Here is a 24,448-nt window from a genome sequence, read left to right as displayed (position 1 = left end):
AACAACTCGGAATAAAATCGAAAAACTCAAAAAACTCATTTAACGGGCGACATAAAGACAACTTTGCCACCGAATGAGCATGTAAATTTCCTTCCCTGTGCACAAACTGAAACGAAACCGAAACCGATTGCCGTAAGAGGATACGAATATCCCGTATCAAAGCCCCGAAAGGAGTGCGTATATCACCCATTTCCACCGCTCTCGTCACCACTTGCGCATCAGTCTCAAGGATTACTCTCTGCCACCCCTTCGTTTTTATCCAACTCAACGCTTATCGAGCCCCCATAGCTTCTGCCTCCCGAACCGAGTAAAGACCCCCCACCTTCTTCATTGCTACTCCTTGCACCAGGCCATCGTGATCACGAACGACCCAACCCAAACCCATACAACGATTACCAAAATCCATGGAGATAATTTATAAATCTACAACTTTTCATGATCCCAATTCAGACGTTAACAATTCCACATTATGAGAATATGACACTCAATTAGTCACACTACTCACAATTCCAATTGCGCTAATGGGATTAGAAGAATACTTGTAGGCTGTGTTCGACAAAATGCCCCAAATAGTATTGAATTGCTCTTAGAGTGGGGTTCATAATCATTGCTAATTGGTACCCCAATAGCTATGTGAATAACATTATATTAGCATCTTTAATTTGTTGCATCTTCCTCTATCCTTGTTAAGTCTTACACTCGTGATATTTATGCCAGAATTGACCTAGTCTAATTCTCTCACTGTTTTTTTTAAATTTATTTTTTTTATTTTTTATTAAAAGGAGTCTAATTCTCTTTCTTTACATTTGATTGTTAAATTAATTACTTCTATTATTTCATGTTCCTTGATTACTTCTACGATATCCCTATGCAATTTGAGAGAATATAATTTCCAATTACTTGAAATGTCTCATGCTTAAATTGCACCCTATTTGGTTCCCTTTCTGATCCACTCAATTAAAACAATATTCAATATGATGCCACACAAACCTTGCCGTGACAACAACACGTCATTATTCCTAAACTTTCAGAACCACTTCACAAGAGCAGTTTGAGGAAGTAAATCGTGAATTTTTCCATCAATCACCATGCCCCCTCTCTCTGTGCATAAAAGGTTTTAACTGGACGGTGCTTAACGACGTTTCTTCAAGGATTTCAAAACCAATATCTTGTGAGAGGGCATGCTTGGCTTTTCCATCCAACTAGACAAAGAGGCCTACCTGGCTTCTCCTTTGAGGAGAAGCTGACAATCTGTTTCTTTTTTAATTATTAATTTTAATGTTTATTTGTAAATTAATTTTTTTAAATTTAAATTTTCTTGCTATTACCTTGAGTTTATATGCAAAATAAACTAATTGCACAACTAAATTATTGACTAAATTGCATAAAAGTAAAGATATAAAGTATCTAATTGGAATTTTTCTTAATTTAGGGGGTTAATTGCACTTTGACCTATAGTTGAAGGGTTTATTTGACTCTTATCCCAAACAAAAAGAAATTAATCTTGTTAAGTCCATTTTGGGCTTACAATTTGGACACCTATTTTGGGCTGTGTTTGTTCATATTCAGATGGAATAGCGCAAATTATATTGTGGACCATGATCATAGCTGATACTGCAGTTGTGTTGAAAGAAAATTGCAGTTGCACAAAACAGAGACCGTTCATCCGTTCAACACAACTGCAGTATCCTTTCAACACAACTGCAGTATCTTTTCAACACAACTACAGTATCCGTTCAACACAACTGCAGTTCCAGATGGATGACACGGTCTCTGTTCATGGTATAACAACTGATGGAATAGAGCGCAACTGTCCAGTTTTTGACAGATTTAATCTATTAATTTGTCCTAATTTCGGACGAGTATTGAGATTAATCTGATTAATTAGATTACTCCTCACGCACCAAAAGTCGTGGAATAAAAAATAAAATTAATTTTTTAAAATAAAAAAATTATCTTCAACATTTGTTATTCAATTATATTGTTCAAAATCTGAGTAATGGGTTTTATAATTATTTTTATTAAGGATTTAAAATGAGTATCAAATATCATTGTATCAAGTATCAAATATCTTGTTGCTTTGATTAATGATTGAAAAAAAAAATTTAGGAAATGATCCTAATTTTTATGATTAAAAATGTTATTTGATTTTTATCCTTTTAATCCTTGTTACTATCCTACCCAATTTTCTTACAAAGGATACTCATCATCATCAGCATCATACATAGAATTCAGCTTGGACTTCTCAAATCTCTCCCCACCATCCCACAATGCATAAGCCACCTCTCCATGCACAGCTTCATCACCAACCTGCAACTCTTCCTCTCCCAATCTAAGTGGAACAACTAACCTTATGACCAAACAGATCAAGCTTGTAGTGACAATGTTGAGACATATGATGAATGCAGCTCCGGCCAGCTGGGCCCCCATTTGCCGGAGTCCGGCGGAGGTCCTGCCTGTCTGGAGTCCATAGGTCAAGCCAATGTACTTCTCCCAGTCAGGCACTAAGTAGAAGAGGCGGCTGAGCTTAGGCACGGCGAAGAAGCCGGTGAGGATGCCGCCTAGGGCTCCGGCTATGGCGTGGGTGTGGAAGACGGCGAAGGTGTCGTCGACCTGCCTTAAGAGTTTCACCTTGGTGTGGAGTACCGTCATTGTGTACCAAGGGACACTTCCGGAAATCAAGCCCATCAAGATCGCTGCCCAGCACTGAACTACTCCTAGGGAGATAGAATTAATTAACTTTGATTGAAACTTATTATGTTTTTAGATATTCTGTTAGCAATTTTTATCGTGGACCTGAGTCCACAGTGCACAAAATTTGACTTTCAAATGCACAAAATTTATGTTCATTATATCGTGTTTATGTGTATGTGTATTATAAACATGAATTCTGTACATTATTATGAAGTCAAATTCTGTGTATCAGGATATACAGTGCATTGTAAACCCTAGTCCACGATATAACTGTTGAATGATCTTATGGTCTAGTGACTCTCCTAAATGGAAGATCATTGATTCTAGCTCATACTATATTGTAACAGAGTCAGTAGTGAAGTTGAAGTGCCATTTTACTATATACCTGCGCCAGGAGTAATGCAGACCAAGCCAGTGATTATCCCCTGAACGGCTCCAAGAACAGAGGGCTTTCCAAAGGCAAAGAAGTCAAGGATGACCCATGTGAGCAGGCTGGTGGCGGTGCACACGTGGGTGTTAAGGACGGCTAAGGAGGCGATGCTGCTGGCGGCATAGGGAGCTCCGCCGTTGAACCCGCTCCACCCCATCCAAATCATGCCGGCGCCCGCCAGCATCATCAGAATGTTGTTTGGTGGAAACCTCTCTCTGTCCTTGTCCAATCTTGGACCCACCTATATATGCATGCAAACATTATATCCAAAAGAGTAATCTAAATCTTTGGCATGTCTTGATTAATCTAAACAGATGATTTTATTACTCTGTTCTTATATTATTAATAAAATCACACAAGTTTAGTAGGCGAGTATTATTGTATATCATAAAAAATTTGTGCTAGATCATGTCATTTTGAGATGAATTTCAAATATATTGACCTCTTTGGTAAATAATTAGCCTATCAATCAATTTTGGCCTATTTAATCATTATTAGTTGTTTTAAAAAGTCAATGTTTGGTTAATAAGCTTTTTGTAACTCCAAAATACTAAATTTCAAAAGGTTACTCAAACAACCTTTTCAATTAGTCCTTTGAGAAAAGAAATTATACCAAACAGCTATCAACTAATAGATAATTTATCAAAGACCTTTTTACAATCAACTAATATTATCAATTAATTATACAATCTAACCCAGCTAATAGTTATTTACCAAACCGGGCCATAATATTTTAAAATAAGAAATTTAAATGTTAGCACAAATTAAGGAAAAGTTACCCAGTGTGCTGCAGTAAAACCAGCAACACCAGAAGAGAGATGAATCACAAAACCTCCGGCAAAATCAATCACTCCAAGCTTGGCCAGCCACCCGTCCGGGCACCATATGCTGAACGCCCCCACCGTATACGAAAATGTATGCCATAGCGGCACAAACATCATCCAAGCAACGAAATTCATCCTCCCAAGCAACGCCCCTCCGATCAAAACCGGAGTAATCGCCGCGAAAACAAACTGGAATAGCACCATGGTGGCCGTAGGGAAGTACCCCAAGAAGGGCTGTCCAAGCAGAAAGTTTTCATCCACGGCCACCGCCGGCTTTCCCAAGAACTCTACCAGCTTCTCCCCGAAGGACATGCGGTAGCCCCAACCTACCCAGCAGATGAGAACCGCAGCGAAGGCGTACAGTGCCATGAAAGCTGACAATATAAAATTTGTTATACTAAACCTATATGACGTACTGTATCAAATCCAATAGACACTACGCCATAAACGCTAGTAACGTAAGAGTTCCTGTATATATATATATATATATATATGTGGTGACTTGGTGAGTAGGCCGAATAGAGCGTTTATGTTCGTGTTCCTTTGTTAAGATTTTGATGAGGATTTCGAAAATCATATTCGTTTGTTAATTGGTCGTTAATGTTTGTTAACGAGAACATGTTCATTTGTTTGGTTAATTTAGTGTTTCCATGAACAACCAAACAACTTTATTCACAAACTAACATACAAATGTTCAGACTTTGCTCATTTATTAAGTTGAGTTTTAAAATTTATTCATTTATGTTTGTTTTCTGTAATAAACGAACATAAATGAATGCTTATTGAACACAAACCTGAGTAATTTATTGAAACCTGTTTTTGCTTACATTTAATGGGGACAATTTTGTAGGAAAAAAATAAAATTGATAGTTTTGCAGTAATAAAATGTAAAACACATGCAACATTAACAAGATTAATTAAGGGCAGGCCGGGGAATATAAACTCAATAATCTTAATTTGAAATTAACCTGAATTGATAGCCCATTTCTTCTTGACCATGCCGCCGTAGAGGATGACTAGGCCAGGAACGCATTGCAGGCCGACCAGGGTGGCCGCAGTGAGCTGCCACGCGTTATCGCCTTTGTTCATCCACTCTGGGCTTGCCTCATCTGCTTTAAGGTTTGGTGGCAGCTCCATGCTAAAAAATTACAAAAATTAATAAGATTATAAACAACAAATGCTAGGAAATAGTAGTACAATATGAATATATATACAAGTTAGTCATATATGTGTGAGTGTGCGTGGGTGGGTGGGAGTCAAAATTTATTGGAGGTTAGGCGGACTGGATTAAGAAATGAACGGAGAGATGAGTGAGTAGAGTATAAAGGAAACAAGGCAAGTGGCTTTGGCTTTTGGATTGGAGGAATGCATAAATTTAAAGTAAGGTGGTTCGAATTGTGTCTGTTCTTGAAGAATGTATGCCATTGAGATGCCATGGCCGGCAGCTTGGCTTGCTTATGAAAAATGAAAATTTCTTTCCATTGTATAGATTGGTAGAAACTGCGTGTAGAGGTTAAATTAGGTGTCTTGGAATGAGATATAAGCCCTATTTGGTGAACTAGTTAGCTTATCAGTCCATTTTAATTTATTTGACCATTATTATCTGTTTGACTTGGTTAAACAAATCAATATACACGTATTTGGTTAATCAACTTTTTGTAACTCCAGCCAAAATTTAAAAAATTGTTCAAAATAACTTTTTCAATTAGCTTTTTGAGAAAAGAAATTATATCGAACAACTATTAGCTAACAGTTAATTTACCAAACACTTTTCTACGATTAACAACTAGTCATACTCTCTAACCCAATTAGCTAACAACTATCAACTAACGACAATATACCAAACAGGGCCAATTGTCTTTTGTAGATAAGGTTAAATAGATCAGATGAGTATTCATTCAGGATGAATGGTAGAAAGTGTGGGGTAAGTTTATATTCAAGTCTATTATTAATTTAAAAATGAAGATATAATTTATTACCTACTAAATTTAGATCGATATTAAGTTTATAAATATGAAGAGTATTTTTTTTTTAATTTTCTTATAATGATACATTTTAATTAAATTGTATCTAGAGTAATAATTTATATTACAATATTTTTTTTAAATGTGGCTAAAAATATGTTTATGTGACATGATTCTAATATGGAAATTAAAAAAAAAAATCTCAGTTCATTTTGGTTAAGTCAAATCAATGAGTTCATTATACCGATGTAAATAATACATATACATTATTAGAATTTGATAGAATGCTATTAATAGCGTTTAATATTTATAAAGTGGACAAAGAAAAAAGGGTACCCACTTCATGTTGCTTGAGAAGTCATAAATTAGTAAAACTCTAATTGGTGCAAGAAATTGTCTATGTAGCACCAAAAAATGGGTGCCCCGAGCGTTGAGAATGAACACATAGCTAGAGTGTTGGAGCACAGGGCATCGAGAATGAATGCATAGTGTAAAAGTGTGTGAAGCTTTTGATTTTCCGAGCAAGTTTCATTGCTCAAAATTAGCCAAAAGCACTTCTATTATTGTTGCAAAATAACAAATTGTTAAAGTAAAAAGCACCTACTCAAGATATGTCTTCAATACTGCCTACTGGTTGAAGCATAGTGATGTAGTAATTTTTGACGGTGTTAAAGTAAAAAGCACCTACTCAAGATATGTCCTCAATACTGCCTACTGGTTGAAGCATAGTGATGTAGTAATTTTTGACGGTGAGTATGAGTGCTATGTCGTTTTCTGGGATTAAAGTTATGTCACGTAGTGTGCAATTGTAAGTAGCTAGACAGTAATTAACATAAGGAAATTAACAAAAAGCTAAGCAATTCACAACAAGTGAAAGTAACAATGACTAAACAAAATAAGAAAAACATATATAAACAAGAAATAAGCACGAAATGGGCTAGGACTTGATTGATTTAAGCTAAGATGTCAAATACGAGATTCAAGATATGTGAGATGCGCATATGTGTCCAAATACTACTCTATATGTACCTATTTGGACCTACAATTTTGCATTGAACCCCACTCTCGTAGTAATTTAAGCCAAAATTGTCCAAGCAAATACTCTCCTCAACACCCAAATACACACTCTTGTAGTGGGTATCAAGTTTGTGAATGTGTGGCTAGTGTATAAACTCTACTCTCTTAACAATAAATACACTCCAAGTCCAGGGCTTCAAGCATATAATTAGGATCTAACAATTATACACAATTTTCACTCATACCTGATTCACACAACAAGTCCTAGAATACCCAAATAATTCCCTTTATATATACAATACCAATCAAATAGGCATCCGTAACAAGAAATCAAACCAAATCCAAGCCCTAGATACTTAGCTACTCATAATAGCACAATAAGCACGCAATATATATAAGTGAAGTAGATAGAGTCATTATTATTAATGCAAAATAAATGATGGAGATGAAATAAGAAAACTTATTTAATTTATTGAAGCTTTGGAATCCAAGATTACAATGTTCTTGAGCTTAGAATTGAAGAGGAATAAGTAATGTACACTAAGCTAAACTAATGCTAAGATTAAGTAGGAAAAGAAAGAAAATTGAAATGAAATAAAAGGGTGCATCATTCTCCTCAAAATTAGGTCAAATCATGCATAAATTCAGGTAGATCAGAGGTGCTAACATGCATCGGCACGGTAACGGTCGAGCCCATAGACAAAGAATGTATTGTGTTGTAGGCACGGGCATAGGCACAACCACGCTAGTGCCTTGCCTACCAAGCAGAATTTATGTGCAGCTTATTTGTTTTCTAGGCTATTTTCACCCTTGAAACCGTTGACTTAGCCTTTAAGTTAGATTTCCAACGAAGCTTTAATCTCTCAAATTGGATAATCTTTCTACATCAAGTTATGATTGAAATATTGAGAAGATGCCAATTTGGGCAAGAAATGCCATCTTGCTTCTATCATCAAGACCATTAAGGCACAAATATTTGACACATACATGAAAGAGTGTTGTTCAATCTCCTTTGTTCCATTTTGCCTCATAAAAATATCCTGACAATGGTATGACGACTTGAAAACTTGATCAAATAGCTCAATGTTTGGCTCAAAACATCATTTTCTTGTCAAGTCATATATCTATGCACAAACGATAATTCAATAAGTGATAAAATTGGCACAATAGGATAACTAGTAACAAGCAAAAACAATAAAAAGTGTAAGGAACAATTAAGAGTTTAAGACACATATCACATGGTCGTTTAAGCTACTTGGCTCAAAATAGCACTCGTGCTAATACAATTACTACACGTTGATGAAGTATTGTGCGGTTTCAACTAACTTTGGCTTCCTATTGAATGCATGATTTAGACCACTTCCTATATATATGCTTTAATATGATTTTGACTTTGAGACCCCACCCACAAGGTGCCTAAAGAGTGTGAGCAAAGTGGTCTAGAGACCATGCCAAGGATTCGTAGCTTAAGTGCACCATAACCAAGTAAATGAGATATTGATACAAATTAATGGTATGTTTAATATGAATATAAGTTAATGGGATTTGTTAGGAGTAAAATGTATTTAGATTTTGGTACTAATTCATAACAGTACACTGCCAAATTTGAAACCTTAAGTCCAATGATTCAATTAGACAAATTTGACAATGCCAAATGAACTACTTGTCTCTATACAATAGAAATTTGGCATGTGTATGCACCTGAAGGTGTCAAAGTGCAGTGAGATATGGCAATGTTTAATCCTTGGCCTGTTCGGTTATTAATTGGACGATGATTGTACTAGCTAGTACTACAGTGATAGGCTAAGCTTTGTGATGAAAGAAAGGTATGAACTGAAGATCTAAGATATTTTATGTGGTGTTCTGTTGCATTGAAGGCTCCAAATACAATTCACAAACTCATTGTGATTCGTGCAGGGAGATATTTTCTACTAATCCTCATATACTATCTCAATCAGAGTGTTTAAAGTCTGTTTAATGTAGCTTACAAAAGGTCAAATTTCTCGTCAATGCTTATTAGGTGGTCATGATTCATACAACTGTGTAAATCATATATAAGATACCACCCACACCTCTATTCTATAGTATTCAGTAGTACAAAAAAAAAAAAAACCAATATTCAGTTAATAGGTGGGGTTAGTGTTCATGGGTCTTAGTACTAATTCATAACAGTACACTACCAAATTCGATACTTGAGTCAAATGATTCAATTAACTTTTCTCTATAGAAATAGAAATTTGGTACGTGTATGCACCTGAAAGTGTCAAACTGCAATGAGACTGGCTGCGATACCACAGATATATGGCAATGGGAACTGAGATTTTCAGAAAGGAAGTACTTCCATTTGCAGGAATGATAATAATATAATGTTTATTTACACTAATCTTTATTTTTATAATCTTATAAAAGGATATTATATATGAATTAAAAGGAGCGTTGAAGTGCTAATTTCTCATGATACAATGTATTATAATGAATATATTTAATTTGAATACACAAATATAAACATTTTTAGCGATCAAGAACAAGGAAGAACACTTGGAATTTTTCTTCAAGTTTATTTATTTGTGTTGATTAGTTGTATATTATAATTGATAAATATATAGATAATGATACTTCGTATTAGAATACATTTGGTTTCATATAGTATTTATTAATTAGGTAAATTATGTTGGTAAAATATGTATTCAAGATAACTGCAATTACGTAATTGATTTAGTAATTAATAACTAATTAACTAAAGAAATACTTGATAGTCTAAGGGTAATTTGGTTTGAAAAGATTACTGTACAATATTTTTAACATAACATACAACTTGACAAGCATAGAAACAGCAAACATATATAATTCAAAGATGTAACCTGCATTATTGGCAATGCATCCACACCAATAGTTTTTTGTTGCTTTTTGTGGGGTCCATTGTGAGGTGGATGATAGAGAAGGAGAGAGAGAATGCATTTTTAACTCCGGGCAAGTGAGTGGTTTTCTGTGGGCCCTAAGAGAGAAAAAAATGAAGGAAATAGAGCTACTGAGCGCATTCTGTGCACATACCGTGCTTAGCCGGGCGCGTGCATTAGGTGCCCTCTCTCTCCTACTTGGCTTCTTCATCTTAAATATAAGGATAGGTATAAGGTTGCATCAATATAATTGTCTTGCCCCTCATGCATTAAAGGCAATTTGCTCATAGGTACTAATTCATAAAGTCAATTCAAATAATTCAATTAGACAAGTTTGACGGTGACTAATTTGAAAGTGCCAAAAATTAACGTTAATTTTCTCTATACAAATAGATATACTTGGTATGTATATGCAGCTGAAAGTGTGAAAGTGCAGTGAGATATGGCAATGGGAAGTGAGATTTTGAGAAAGGAAGTACTTCCCTTTGTGGCAATGATAGTAGAGGCGTGTATGCTGAATGCAAAAGCCACAATATCCAAAGCAGCCCTCAACTCCGGGTTGAGCTCTCTTATATTCGTCGTTTACTACAATTCCCTTGGCTCTCTCCTTCTTCTTCCCGGATTCATCATCCAGAGGCACAGGCCGGTTTAACAAATCGATCACTCCATTTTGTCTACACACATATATATATATATCAAATTAATTAAACTTCCAATGTAACTTTACTGATTAATGAGTTTACTTTAATTTCCTGTTTCAGAAGAAATGCACTAGCTCTGACCTTGTCTATGCTGAGAAGATGTTTCATCCTTGGCGTGCTCGGGTATAGGACGATGATTTGTGAAAGAGATAATGAACATCTAAGATAGCATAACAGTACAGTACAGTTTATGATATTGCAGGACATGTACGGTGATTTTGGGTACCCTAGGGCTCAACTATAGCTCTCCTACTCTCTTTGCAGGCATTAGTAACTTGATGCCTGGTTTTACATTTGTTCTTGCCATGATTTTCAGGTATATATAATGCGGATTTCTTTAATTAGCAGCGCAGCTAGCTAGTATGCTTTAATTTTGCCTCTCAACTTCCATGAATTTAGGATGGAGAAGTTTGAGGTGAAGAGAAGAACATGGCAAGCAAAATCAGTAGGCACAATTGTGTCAATCATAGGGGCATCTGTCATGACTCTATATCAAGGACCAACAATCTTGGGATCATCATCTTCTTCAATTTCTGATTTGCCTCAGCACTCTCTTCTGTCACAAGATTCCTCAAGGTGGGTGGTGGGAGGTGTTATGATTGTAGCCTCATACGTTGTTGCATCTGGTTGGTACATTCTTAAGGTACAATATAATATAATTGAGTATGAAGAATATATATATATATATATATATATATATATATAAAAGCTAAAAACATAAATCACGCACCTAAAGTTTTTAAATGGTGCACCTTCAGTTGAGAATGCGCTTAGCATCTTAAGTACACAAGTCACGCACCTTAAGAACACAAACAACGCACCTAAGATTTTAAAATGACATACTAAGTTTCAACAACTCACACACCTTAAGCATACATATCACGGTAACGTACCTTAAGAAGGAAAAATCACGCACCTTAAGCTTTAGGTTCATGCACCTTTAACCTTTAAACACTCACGCACCTTAAACATACAAACCGTACATCTTAAGAAGTCAAATCGTGCACCTTAAGAAGAAAATTACACTCCTAAAACCCCCACACAACCGCACGGGAATTGAATTCTATATATATATATATATATATATATATATATCCCATTATATTACTACAAAACTAATTTGGAGTTTTAATTTGAATCTGCAGACAGCTATACTAAAGGATTACCCAGAACAGATTACAATAGTGTTCTTCAGTACTTTCTTTTCTAGCATCCAATGTGCAATTGTCACACTATTCCTAGAAAGGAAGCTAGATGCTTGGAAGTTGCAGCCTGGCATTGGAATGATTGCCATTGTTGCTTCTGTAAGTATGAATTTAAATTCACAATCAGATTTTCAGTTCTGATCTGGCCGCTCTTGCTATGTACATACATTTTTCTTATTATACCAAATATTTCCTTCCATTGCAGGCGGTTTTAGAGCCTGTTTGTGTCAACAATATTGCTGCCTTCTGCTTGGTGATGAAGGGTCCTCTGTACGTTGCCATGTTCAAACCACTGGGAGTTGTCATTGCAGCAATTATGAACCTCATTTTTCTTGCAGAGGCCCTTCATTTGGGCAGGTAATTTAATTAAACACCATGCATATTCCCACTCACAATTATTTACATTTATTTAAATTGTAATTAATCAATTAAAATCTACTGACCGATAACGTTTTGTTCTCAGTATTGTTGGATCAATAATCATTAGTGTTGGATTCTACGTGGTGATGTGGGGCATGTTGAGAGAGGCAACGGATATTATTTTATGCGAAACTACTGCACCTGCCACTGCCAATCAAACATCCCCTCTGCTACAAAAGTAAACCTAGTCCTACTGATTGTGTACCTCATACTATAGATAATAGATTCCATTAAATTAGCTAGTGATGATACCATCCCAATTCAAAACTGCTTTATTTATCTTTCCTTAACCTTATTATTATTTCTGGTGAAAAACATAATGTGGTAGTTCGATCTAGAGATGAAATAGGAATCATAAAGCCAATAAAGTACAAAGTTCTAATAGGATCCCCTCAAGTTTAAGGTTCTCTAGAGAGAACATTTAGCTTGTCCTATAGAAGATTATTGAATATAGCAGTGGTGAGTAGTTTGGTGAAGATGTCTACAAGTTGGTCCTTTGTAGAGATATAATTCATTCGTAACTCCTATGATGCTACTTTGTCATGAACAAATGATATTTTGTACGCGTATGCAACTGAAAGTGTCCAAAGTGTAGTGAGACTGGTTGGTTGCTACCAAAGTGCAGAAAGGAATTGAAGTACTTCCATTTGCAGCAATGATAATACAATGTTTATGTATATTAATTTTTTATTTTTATATATGATTGAACATATAAAAGGATATTATTATGAACTTAGTGCAGAGTGAGTGGAAGTATATATGATGTAAATGTAGTTTAGTAAGCACATTAAGATTTATGTTTATGAATTTATAAAACAAATATGATGAAATAGTACATGATAAATGTTATTATATATGATGCACTAGTTGAAGCCATTTACGAATTAATATAAAAGGACACCATTTTGAATCATGGTTCACCACCTAAGGTTGATCCTAATGCATGATATAATTTATGTTTTCATTGTATATTTGAACATGTTTCAATCTTTTTAATTTTTTATTCAAATTTATATTAACAAGTATTGTGGGGTTATTACAAGTTTGGTTGCGCTTCCTATTAAATGCTTGATTTGCCTCTTCCTAGATGCTTTAATTTGATTTTGACATTGAGGCAAGCTAAGGTGCATAAAGAGTGAGTGAAGTGGTAAGATAAAAGTATATTCAAATTTTATGATGTGATGTGTAAGATAATATATAGGAAATTAAAATCCCAAAATACAATAATTTGTTGATAAAACTTTTTTTTTTTTTGAATACTTGTTGATAAAACTTTATGTTTAAACCAAAGGTAATTTCTTCAACTTCGCACAAGGAAGAAATTGACTAGCTGGAAGATTATCAAAGACAACAAGACGGGTGTTTAGTAACTTCATTATGAAAATTGTGAGACAGTGAAGGTGAAACAACAACTAGATAAGAAGCAGTTGTAGTGTGTAAAGGAATTTTATTTAAAAAATAAAATCAAAATTCAATTCCGATTTTTAATTTTATACAAATTCAAGGCACGTAACACTCACATTTTTTCTTAAAGTTAATTCGTTTACTTGAGAGTGCTACAAGCTGAGCATTGAAGTAACAGAAGTATCAATGAATATATTTAATTTGAGCACTCAATTATAAACATTTTCGACGACCAAGAACAAGATAGAACACTTCGAATTATTCTTCAAGTTTATTTGTGTTGATTAGTTTTTTATTTTATTTTTTATTTATTTATTTATTTTGGGTGAGGGGAGGAGCCCAAAGGCCCCGGGACGGAATGGTCTTGAATTCATTAGTGTGTTGTTCTCTTGATACATGATTATTGTTTTCCCTAATCTATAAGCATATGTAGCATCTTGATAAGTAATAACTCCTAGTTTAAATTCCTATCTTTATTTCTTATGTTTTTAGTTTGTTAGTTAATTTATGTTTATAATTATGCTTGGATTCTCGTTAGTGGGTTAAAAAGTTTCAAAAGTAAACGATTGCTTAAGTACATGCCATAACGCCAAATACCTTTGATTCTTAACTTCTTTTTACCCCATACTTTAACCATTTTTGATAACAAATTACTTTAGTTTGATTGGAATCTATGATTTGTTTGTGTGGTTTGATGTTTGTAGATAAAATAGGTCACAACGAATCAATAGGAGGCTTTTTGGAGCACAATGGAACAACTTTGGAAGCCTAGATTTCACTAAAAGAGGATCGGAGCGGCGGAACGCGAAGCGGGAGGAAAGCTGGAAAATTTGTTTTCTAGGTTATTTTAACCCCTGAAACTTTTGAATTAGCCTTTAAGTTAGCTTTTCAATGACGCTTTAATCTCTCAAATTGGATAATCTTCCTACATCAAGTTATGCTTGAAATATCGAGAAGATGTCAATTTGAGCAAGAAATGCCGTCTTGCTTTCTTTTGCTTTGCCTTTGCATTGAATTGCTTATATCATCAAGACCATTAAGGCACAAATATTTGGCACATGAAAGAGTGTTCAATCTCCTTTGTTTCATTTTGCCTCACAAAATATCCATATGCTATGATGACTTTAGAACTTGATCATCGGCGATTCCGAGGCGCTTCAAGGCGGAGGACTTGACAGTTTCCGGCAATGCAAGGCCGAAGATAGAGGATGAGATCTTTGATTCTGCCAGCTCCAGGACCCGGGCTCCGGTGAGTGTACTGCCATTACCGTCGCATAAGGGCGGCGACAGGTCTACGGCACTCAGCTGTGTCCCGTCCAAAACCGTTAACACCTCGTCCATCATTCCTTTCTCTCTCTGTATATATCTGTATGTATATGTTAGTGTTGATCGTGCAACAGTTTCTGGGGAAAAAATGGATACGGAGAGTTAGAAAAGTTTGAGATGAATACTGTGATGAATTTCAAGGACAGGGCGCAAGAGGGAAGGAAGCGCGTTGAAATGAAAAAGGCTTTTTGAACATTGAAGTTTACCAATTTGGGGTTTACGTACGCGGACTCTATTTTAGTTGGTTCATTTATTTATTCCATTAATTTATATTAGGAAAAATGGTTCAATGTTATTTCTGAATTATTAGTAGTTTAAATATTGTTCTTTAATTTTTAAAATGTGACGTATATAGTCACTCTCCTAAAAGAAAAAAAGGAAAAAATAGAAATATTGTTGTTGGTGGAAGAAGAACAAACGAATAAAGAAAAATTGAGAAAACAAACCATGATCTTCGAACAAAGAAAACAACGTGTAACCACATTTACACTACTAATAATTCAGAAAAGGAACAATATATGTTACGTTTTGAAAAATGAAAAGTAATATTTACACCACTAATAATTTAAGGATGCCATTGATAATTGATGGGTATAGATCACAATTTTCCCTGGCCTTTATATTATTGTAAACGTTCAATTTAGTTAAACTATCCTCTCAACAAAAAATTAATGTATTAATTAATTTAATATTATTGTTCGTGGTTAAGTATTGTGGCGAGAATGTAATTGTTACATCAGTTTCAATTGTTTTATTGGGGATTTGTCATTTGTGGATCAGAATTTACAATGCGCGGTATGAGCATGGTCTAGATTATGTATTTACAATTAACATATTATAAACCCCGTTAATACATTATGTAAGTAGTTAGCAGTTGACTTGGTAACTACAAAGTTACTATTTAAGTTAACTCCTAACGAAATCAACTTATAGATATTCTTGATTTGAGTTGATCAATTCTTCAGTGTACTAAATGTTCAAATCCATAAAAAGATATCATTTCACTTTTTTTTTAAAAAAAAAAAGAAAAATGAAAAAAATTAACATTGGATACTTTTTTGGGGCGGGGGGGGCGGGGGTAGAATATACTCTTTCAAAATTATTATATTCAAAAATTACTTTTTAAAAGTAAAAATTACTTAATTTAGTTATAACGAATTATTTAATAATTTAAACTCTTCATTATTAATTAATAAAGTATTTCTAAATTCCTAAAACACAACATCACCAAAACAGAAATAAGAAGTGGTTGAGAAATGTCAAATGAATTTATTTGGTGCTTGTCTGAGGGCTAACATCCAAGTGATTTGTCACCAACTCCATAATACCAAACAACATGGCCATGGAGATTTGCTTAAGATTAGTGGTAACTGGTAAGTGCTAAAATTTACTATTTCTATGTGTATTTGACATTCAATTCTCATTAATTTGTGCTAATCTGAAGTTAATTGTGTTTATTTGATTCTATTATGTTATTTAATTAGGTGATTTGGAGGCATTGATTGTTACAATCATGTGATTTGGAGCTTAATTGGATGCATTTTAAAGTCAAATTGGCACAAAGATGCATTCCGGGAGTCGGTCGAGGCCTAAGACGGCAAACAAATTGAGTTTGAAGCACCATGGAATGATTTAAGGACCTCATATAGTAAGAAAATTGAGAAAATTCAAATTTTAGAGTGGACGAATCTTGTCACTCGTAGTCTCGATTGTGCCTGCAACTTGTAGAAAATCGAATGCCACAAGCAAAGCTATGCTAGATGGCATCTCAATATTTTACTCATAACTCAATGTAGGAATATCTGAAATGAGTTATTCAAGTGTCATGGGAAAGATAATTTATTTATTATTTTTTTTTTTGAAAACAAAACGGGAACTCATATATTAATCCAAAATGTTCGAACAAGACAAGAAAGGAAAACAACTCGGAATAAAATCGAAAAACTCAAAAAACTCATTTAACGGGCGACATAAAGACAACTTTGCCACCGAATGAGCATGTAAATTTCCTTCCCTGTGCACAAACTGAAACGAAACCGAAACCAATTGCCGCAAGAGGATACGAATATCCCGTATCAAAGCCCCGAAAGGAGTGCGTATATCACCCATTTCCACCGCTCTCGTCACCACTTGCGCATTAGTCTCAAGGATTACTCTCTGCCACCCCTTCGTTTTTATCCAACTCAACGCTTCTCGAGCCCCCATAGCTTCTGCTTCCCGAACCGAGTAAAGACCCCCCACCTTTTCATTGCTACTCCTTGCACCAGGCCATCGTGATCACGAACGACCCAACCCAAACCCATACAACGATTACCAAAATCCATGGAGATAATTTATAAATCTACAACTTTTCATGATCCCAATTCAGACGTTAACAATTTCACATTATGAGAATATGACACTCAATTAGTCACACTACTCACAATTCCAATTGCGCTAATGGGATTAGAAGAATACTTGTAGGCTGTGTTCGACAAAATGCCCCAAATAGTATTGAATTGCTCTTAGAGTGGGGTTCATAATCATTGCTAATTGGTACCCCAATAGCTATGTGAATAACATTATATTAGCATCTTTAATTTGTTGCATCTTCCTCTATCCTTGTTAAGTCTTACACTCGTGATATTTATGCCAGAATTGACCTAGTCTAATTCTCTCACTGTTTTTTTTTAATTTATTTTTTTATATTTTTTATTAAAAGGAGTCTAATTCTCTTTCTTTACATTTGATTGTTAAATTAATTACTTCTATTATTTCATGTTCCTTGATTACTTCTACGATATCCCTATGCAATTTGAGAGAATATAATTTCCAATTACTTGAAATGTCTCATGCTTAAATTGCACCCTATTTGGTTCCCTTTCTGATCCACTCAATTAAAACAATATTCAATATGATGATATCTCCACACAAACCTTGCCGTGACAACAACACGTCATTTAGTGTTGTCCTGCAAGCACGGAGACTATTCCTAAACTTTCAGAACCCCTTCACAAGAGCAGTTGGAGGAAGTAAATCGTGAATCTTTCCATCAATCACCATGCCCCCCTCTCTCTGTGCATAAAAGGTTTTAACTGGACGGTGCTTAACGACGTTTCTTCAAGGATTTCAAAACCAATATCTTGTGAAAGGGCATGCTTGGCTTTTCCATCCAACTAGACAAAGAGGCCTGCCTGGCTTCTCCTTTGAGGAGAAGCTGACAATCTGTTTCTTTTTTAATTATTAATTTTAATGTTTATTTGTAAATTAATTTTTTTAAATTTAAATTTTCTTGCTATTACCTTGAGTTTATCTGCAAAATAAACTAATTGCACAACTAAATTATTGACTAAATTGCATAAAAGTAAAGATATAAAGTATCTAATTGAAATTTTTCTTAATTTAGGGGGTTAATTGCACTTTGACCTATAGTTGAAGGGTTTATTTGACTCTTATCCCAAACAAAAAGAAATTAATCTTGTTAAGTCCATTTTGGGCTTACAATTTGGACACCTATTTTGGGCTGTGTTTGTTCATATTCAGATGGAATAGCGCAAATTATATTGTGGACCATGGTCCACAATGCATTGTGGACCATGATCATAGCTGATACTGCAGTTGTGTTGAAAGGAAACTGCAGTTGCACAAAACAGAGACCGTTCATCCGTTCAACACAACTGTAGTATCCTTTCAACACAACTGCAGTATCTTTTTAACACAACTACAGTATCCGTTCAACACAACTGCAGTTCCAGATGGATGACACGGTCTCTGTTCATGGTATAACAACTGATGGAATAGAGCGCAACTGTCCAGTTTTTGACAGATTTAATCTATTAATTTGTCCTAATTTCGGACGAGTATTGAGATTAATCTGATTAAGTAGATTACTCCTCACGCACCAAAAGTCGTGGAATCAAAAATAAAATTAATTTTTTAAAATAAAAAAATTATCTTCAACATTTGTTATTCAATTATATTGTTCAAAATCTGNTGGGTTTTATAATTATTTTTATTAAGGATTTAAAATGAGTATCAAATATCATTGTATCAAGTATCAAATATCTTGTTGCTTTGATTAATGATTGAAAAAAAAAATTTAGGAAATGATCCTAATTTTTATGATTAAAAATGTTATTTGATTTTTATCCTTTTAATCCTTGTTACTATCCTACCCAATTTTCTTACAAAGGATACTCATCATCATCAGCATCATACATAGAATTCAGCTTGGACTTCTCAAATCTCTCCCCACCATCCCACAATGCATAAGCCACCTCTCCATGCACAGCTTCATCACCAACCTGCAACTCTTCCTCTCCCAATCTAAGTGGAACAACTAACCTTATGACCAAACAGATCAAGCTTGTAGTGACAATGTTGAGACATATGATGAATGCAGCTCCGGCCAGCTGGGCCCCCATTTGCCGGAGTCCGGCGGAGGTCCTGCCTGTCTGGAGTCCATAGGTCAAGCCAATGTACTTCTCCCAGTCAGGCACTAAGTAGAAGAGGCGGCTGAGCTTAGGCACGGCGAAGAAGCCGGTGAGGATGCCGCCTAGGGCTCCGGCTATGGCGTGGGTGTGGAAGACGGCGAAGGTGTCGTCGACCTGCCTTAAAAGTTTCACCTTGTTGTGGAGTACCGTCATTGTGTACCAAGGGACACTCCCGGAAATCAAGCCCATCAAGATCGCTACCCAGCACTGAACTACTCCTGGGGAGATAGAATTAATTAACTTTGATTGAAATTTATTATGTTTTTAGATATTCTGTTAGCAATTTTTATCGTGGACCTGAGTCCACAGTGCACAAAATTTGACTTTCAAATGCACAGAATTTATGTTCATTATATCGTGTTTATGTGTATGTGTATTATAAACATGAATTCTGTACATTATTATGAAGTCAAATTCTGTGTATCAGGATATACAGTGCACTGTAAACCCTAGTCCACGATATAACTGTTGAATGATCTTGTGGTGTAGTGACTCTCCTAAATGGAAGATCATTGATTCTAGCTCATACTATATTGTAACAGAGTCAGTAGTGGAGTTGAAGTGCCATTTTACTATATACTGCGCCAGGAGTAATGCAGACCAAGCCAGTGATTATCCCCTGAACGGCTCCAAGAACAGAGGGCTTTCCATAGGCAAAGAAGTCAAGGATGATCCATGTGAGCAGGCTGGTGGCGGTGCACACGTGGGTGTTGAGGACCGCTAAGGAGGCGATGCTGCTGGCGGCATAGGGGGCTCCGCCGTTGAACCCGCTCCACCCCATCCAAACCATGCCGGCGCCCGCCAGCATCATCAGAATGTTGTTTGGCGGACACCTCTCTCTGTCCTTGTCCAATCTTGGACCCACCTATATATGCATGCAAACATTATATCCAAAAGAGTAATCTAAATCTTTGGCATGTCTTGATTAATCTAAAAAGATGATTTTTATTACTCTGTTCTTATATTACTAATAAAATCACACAAGTTTAGTAGGCGCCTATTTCACACAAGTTTAGTAGGCGACTATTATTGTATGTATCATAAAAAATTTGTGCAAGATCATGTCATTTTGAGATGAAATTCAAATATATTGGCCTGTTTGGTAAATAATTAGCCTATCATATGACCTATTTGATCATTATTAGTTGTTTTTAAAAATCAATGTTTGGTTAATAAGCTTCTTGTAACTTAAAAATATTAAATTTCAAAACTTTACTCAAACAACCTTTTCAATTAGCCCTTTGAGAATAGAAATTATACCAAACAACTATCAATTAATAGCTAATTTATAAACACTTTTCTATAGTCAGCTAATATTATAAATTAATTATATCATCTAATCCAATCAGCTAACAGATCATCTGATAGTCATTTACCAAATAGGGTCATAATATTTTAAAATAAGAAATTTAAATGTTAGCACAAATTAAGGAAAAGTTACCCAGTGTGCTGCAGTAAAACCAGCAACACCAGAAGAGAGATGAATCACAAAACCTCCGGCGAAATCAATCACTCCAAGCTTGGCCAGCCACCCATCCGGGCACCATATGCTGAACGCCCCCACCGTATACGAGAATGTATGCCATAGCGGCACAAACATCATCCAAGCAACAAAATTCATCCTCCCAAGCAACGCCCCTCCGATCAAAACCGGAGTAATCGCCGCGAAAACAAACTGGAATAGCACCATGGTGGCCGTAGGGAAGTACCCCAAAAATGGCTGTCCCAGCAGAAAGTTTTCGTCCACCGCCACCGCCGGCCTCCCCAAGAACCCTACCAGCTTCTCCCCGAAGGACATGCGGTAGCCCCATCCTACCCAGCAGATGAGAACCGCAGCGAAGGCGTAGAGTGCCATGAAAGCTGACAATATAAAATTTGTTACACCAAACTTATAAATGCTAGTAACTTAATTAAGAGTTCCTCTAGAGTAGGCCGGATAGAGTGTTTATATTCGTGTTCCTTTGTTAGGGTTTTTAGGTTTTCAAAAATCATACACGTTTGTTAATTGTTCGTTAATGTTTTTTAACGAGAACATGTTCGTTTGTTTGGTCAATTAAGTGTGTTCATGAACAATGTAACCAAACAACTTTATTCACGAACTAACATACAAATGTTCAGACTCTGCTAATTTATTAAACGAGTTTTAAAATTTATTCATTTATGTTTGTTTTCTCTAATAAACGAACATAAACGAATGCTTATTGAACAAAAATACGAGTAGTTTATCGAAACCTCTTTTTGCTTACCCTTAATGGGACAAATTTGTAGGACAAAAATGGATAGTTATGCAGTTTACAAGAATAAGGGCGGGGGAATATAATCTGAATAATCTTAATTTGAGATCAGACCTGAATTGATAGCCCATTTCTTCTTGACCATGCCGCCGTAGAGGATGACTAGGCCGGGAACGCATTGCAGGCCGACCAGGGTGGCCGCAGTGAGCTGCCACGCGTTATCGCCTTTGTTCATCCACTCTGGGCTCGCCTCATCTGCTTTAAGATTTGGTGGCAGCTCCATGGTAAACAATTTTTACAAATTAATAAGATTATAAACACCAAATGCTAGGAAATAGTAGTACAATATGAATATATATACAATGTAGTCATATATGTGTGAGTGTGGGTGGGTGCGAGTCAATTTATTGGATGTTAGGACTGGATTAAGAAATGAATGGAGAGATGAGTATAAAGGCAAGTGGCTTTGGCTTATGGATTGGAGGAATGCATAAAAGTAAGGTAGTGTGAATTGTGTCTTTTCTTGAAGAATATATGCCATTGAGATGCCATGGCCGGCACCTTGATACATTTTAATTAAATTGTATCTAGAGTAACAATTTATATTACAATATTTTTTTTAAATGTGGCTAAAAATATGTTTATGTGACCTGATTCTAATATGGAAATCTTAAAAAAAAATAAAAATCCAAGTTCATGTTGGTTAAGTCAAACCAATGAGTTCATTCTATGATGTAAATAATACATGTACATTATTAGAATTTGATAGAACGAATGTGATTAATGGCGTCTAATAGTTATAAAGTTGACGAAGAAAAAAAGGGTACCCACTTCATGTTGCTTGAGAAGTCATAAATTAGTAAAACTCAAATTGGTGCAAGAAATTATACGTCTATGTATGTAGCACCAAAAATGGCTTCTCCGAGCGTTGAGAATGAACATATAGAGTGTTGGAGCACAGAGCATCGAGAATGGATGCATAGTGTAAAAGTGTGTGGAGCTTTTGATTTTGCGAGCAAGTTTCATTGCTCAAAATTAGCCAAAAGCACTTCTATTATTGTTGCAAAATAACAAACTTGTTAAAGTAAAAAACACCTACTTGACTACTCGTGATATGTCCTCGATCAACACTGCCAACTGGACAATTCGGTTTCGTTTTATCCGAACCAAACCGATAATATATCGAAAAACTGAACGTTTTGAGATTCTTGTAAATCGAACGCTTCAGTTAAAAATCGAACCGAACCGAATTCGTTTTAATAATAATAATAATAATAATAAAAAGAAGTAAATCTAAGGCTCTTATGCCTACTCCATTGTTCAGTTCATATATCACTGGTATCTCTCTTAAAATTTTTATTTGATTTCTTTATAGTTTTTTCTCTACTTTTGCACTTTTATTGTTTGTTGCAATTGTTCTTTACCTCACAATTAGTATTTATTAGTAGTATGTTTGGACTTTGAATTTCTATTTTTTTATATAATTTTTAAAGTTTGGATATGGATTATTTGATTATGTGAATATGTATTGTTTGGCAATATGTTCGGAAAACAAGGAAATGTTGAATTTTAGGATCTTAAACCAAACCGAACCGAAAATGAACTGTTTCAAACCGAACCGAACCGAAACTGAACTGTTTCAAACCGAACCGGAACTGAATCGAACTCTAATGTTAAACCGAATGGTTTAATTTTTTTAAAACCGAAAAACTGAAATCGAAACTAAAAAAATTGAACTGAAACCCGAAACGCCCACCCCTACTACCAATTGGTTGAAGCATAGTGATGTATGGTAGGAACTTTTCATGGTGATTAAGAGTGCTATGTCGTTTTTTGGGATTAATGTTATGTCACGTAGTTTACAATCACAAGCAACTAGACACTAACAGAAGAAAATTAACAAGAAGCTAAACAATCTGCGACAAGGGGAAGTAACATACAATGACTAAACAAAACAAGAAAAACATATATAAACAAGAAATATAAGCACGAAATGGGTTTGGACTTGCCTACCAAGCAGAATTCATGTGTAGCTTATTTGTTTTCTAGGCTATTTTAACCCCTTAAACTTTTGAATTAGCCTTTAAGTTAGCTTTCCAATGACGCTTTAATCTCTCAAATTGGATAATCTTCCTACATCAAGTTATGCTTGAAATATCGAGAAGACGTCAATTTGGGCAATAAATGCCGTCTTGCTTTCTTTTGCTTTGCCTTTGCATTGAATTGCTTATATCATCAAGACCATTAAGCACAAATATTTGGCACATGAAAGAGTGTTGTTCAATCTCCTTTGTTTCATTTTGCCTCACAAAAATATCCAGATGCTATGATGACTTTAAAACTTGATCAAGTAGCTCAAAGTTTGGCTCAAAATATCATTTTCATGTCAAGTCATCTATAAACGCAAACAATAATTCAATAAGTGTTAAGATTGGCACAATTAGATAACTAGTAACAAGCAAAAACAATAAAAAGTGTAAGGAACAATTAAGAGTTTACACATTTATCACATGGCCGTTTAAGCTACTTGGCTTAAAATAGCACTCATGTTAATACAATTATTATACGTTGGTGAAGTATTGTGCGGTTTCAACTAACTTTGGCTTCCTATTGAATGCATGATTTAGACCACTTCCTATATATATGCTTTAATATGATTTTGACTTTGAGACCCCACCCACAAGGTGCCTAAAGAGTGTGAGCAAAGTGGTCCAGAGACATGCCAAGGACTCGTGGCTTAAGTGCACCATAACCAAGTAAATGAGATATTGATACAAATTAATGGTATGTTTAATATAAATATAAGTTAATGGGATTTGTTAGGAGTGAAGTGTATTTAGATTTTGGTACTAATCCATAA

The 24,448-nt window shown here is 35.2% G+C and overlaps 4 protein-coding genes across 4 annotated transcripts; 1 reads left to right on the top strand and 3 right to left on the bottom strand.

Moving 5' to 3' along the window:
• Positions 1-2,190: 2,190 nt before the first annotated feature.
• Positions 2,191-5,085, bottom strand: LOC116005645 (ammonium transporter 3 member 1-like). The gene is made up of 4 exons (XM_031245891.1): positions 4,917-5,085; positions 3,904-4,322; positions 3,080-3,365; positions 2,191-2,717 (listed from the first exon to the last, which is right to left on the bottom strand). The coding sequence occupies exons 1-4, from the start codon at positions 5,083-5,085 to the stop codon at positions 2,191-2,193; spliced, it is 1,401 nt and encodes a 466-aa protein (XP_031101751.1).
• A 5,182-nt stretch (positions 5,086-10,267) lies between these two features.
• On the top strand, positions 10,268-12,780 carry LOC116006603 (WAT1-related protein At3g28050-like). The gene is made up of 7 exons (XM_031247043.1): positions 10,268-10,468; positions 10,588-10,650; positions 10,730-10,843; positions 10,927-11,170; positions 11,673-11,831; positions 11,938-12,089; positions 12,196-12,780. Exons 1-7 carry the CDS (start codon positions 10,269-10,271, stop codon positions 12,332-12,334), a joined length of 1,071 nt encoding a protein of 356 aa, XP_031102903.1. The 5' UTR covers position 10,268; the 3' UTR covers positions 12,335-12,780.
• A 6,265-nt stretch (positions 12,781-19,045) lies between these two features.
• Positions 19,046-19,507, bottom strand: LOC116005644 (putative ammonium transporter 4 member 1). The gene has a single exon (XM_031245890.1). It carries the CDS (start codon positions 19,505-19,507, stop codon positions 19,046-19,048), a length of 462 nt encoding a protein of 153 aa, XP_031101750.1.
• A 391-nt stretch (positions 19,508-19,898) lies between these two features.
• Positions 19,899-21,871, bottom strand: LOC116005643 (ammonium transporter 3 member 1-like). Its single transcript, XM_031245888.1, has 3 exons — positions 21,703-21,871; positions 20,796-21,214; positions 19,899-20,219 (listed from the first exon to the last, which is right to left on the bottom strand). Exons 1-3 carry the CDS (start codon positions 21,869-21,871, stop codon positions 19,899-19,901), a joined length of 909 nt encoding a protein of 302 aa, XP_031101748.1.
• Positions 21,872-24,448: the final 2,577 nt, after the last annotated feature.

Source organism: Ipomoea triloba, chromosome 15 (assembly GCF_003576645.1).
Source record: "Ipomoea triloba cultivar NCNSP0323 chromosome 15, ASM357664v1".
NCBI classification, from domain to species: Eukaryota; Viridiplantae; Streptophyta; class Magnoliopsida; order Solanales; family Convolvulaceae; genus Ipomoea; species Ipomoea triloba.
The sequence above is the reverse complement of the archived record's forward strand: the minus strand, read 5'-3'. Positions and strand labels throughout refer to the sequence as shown.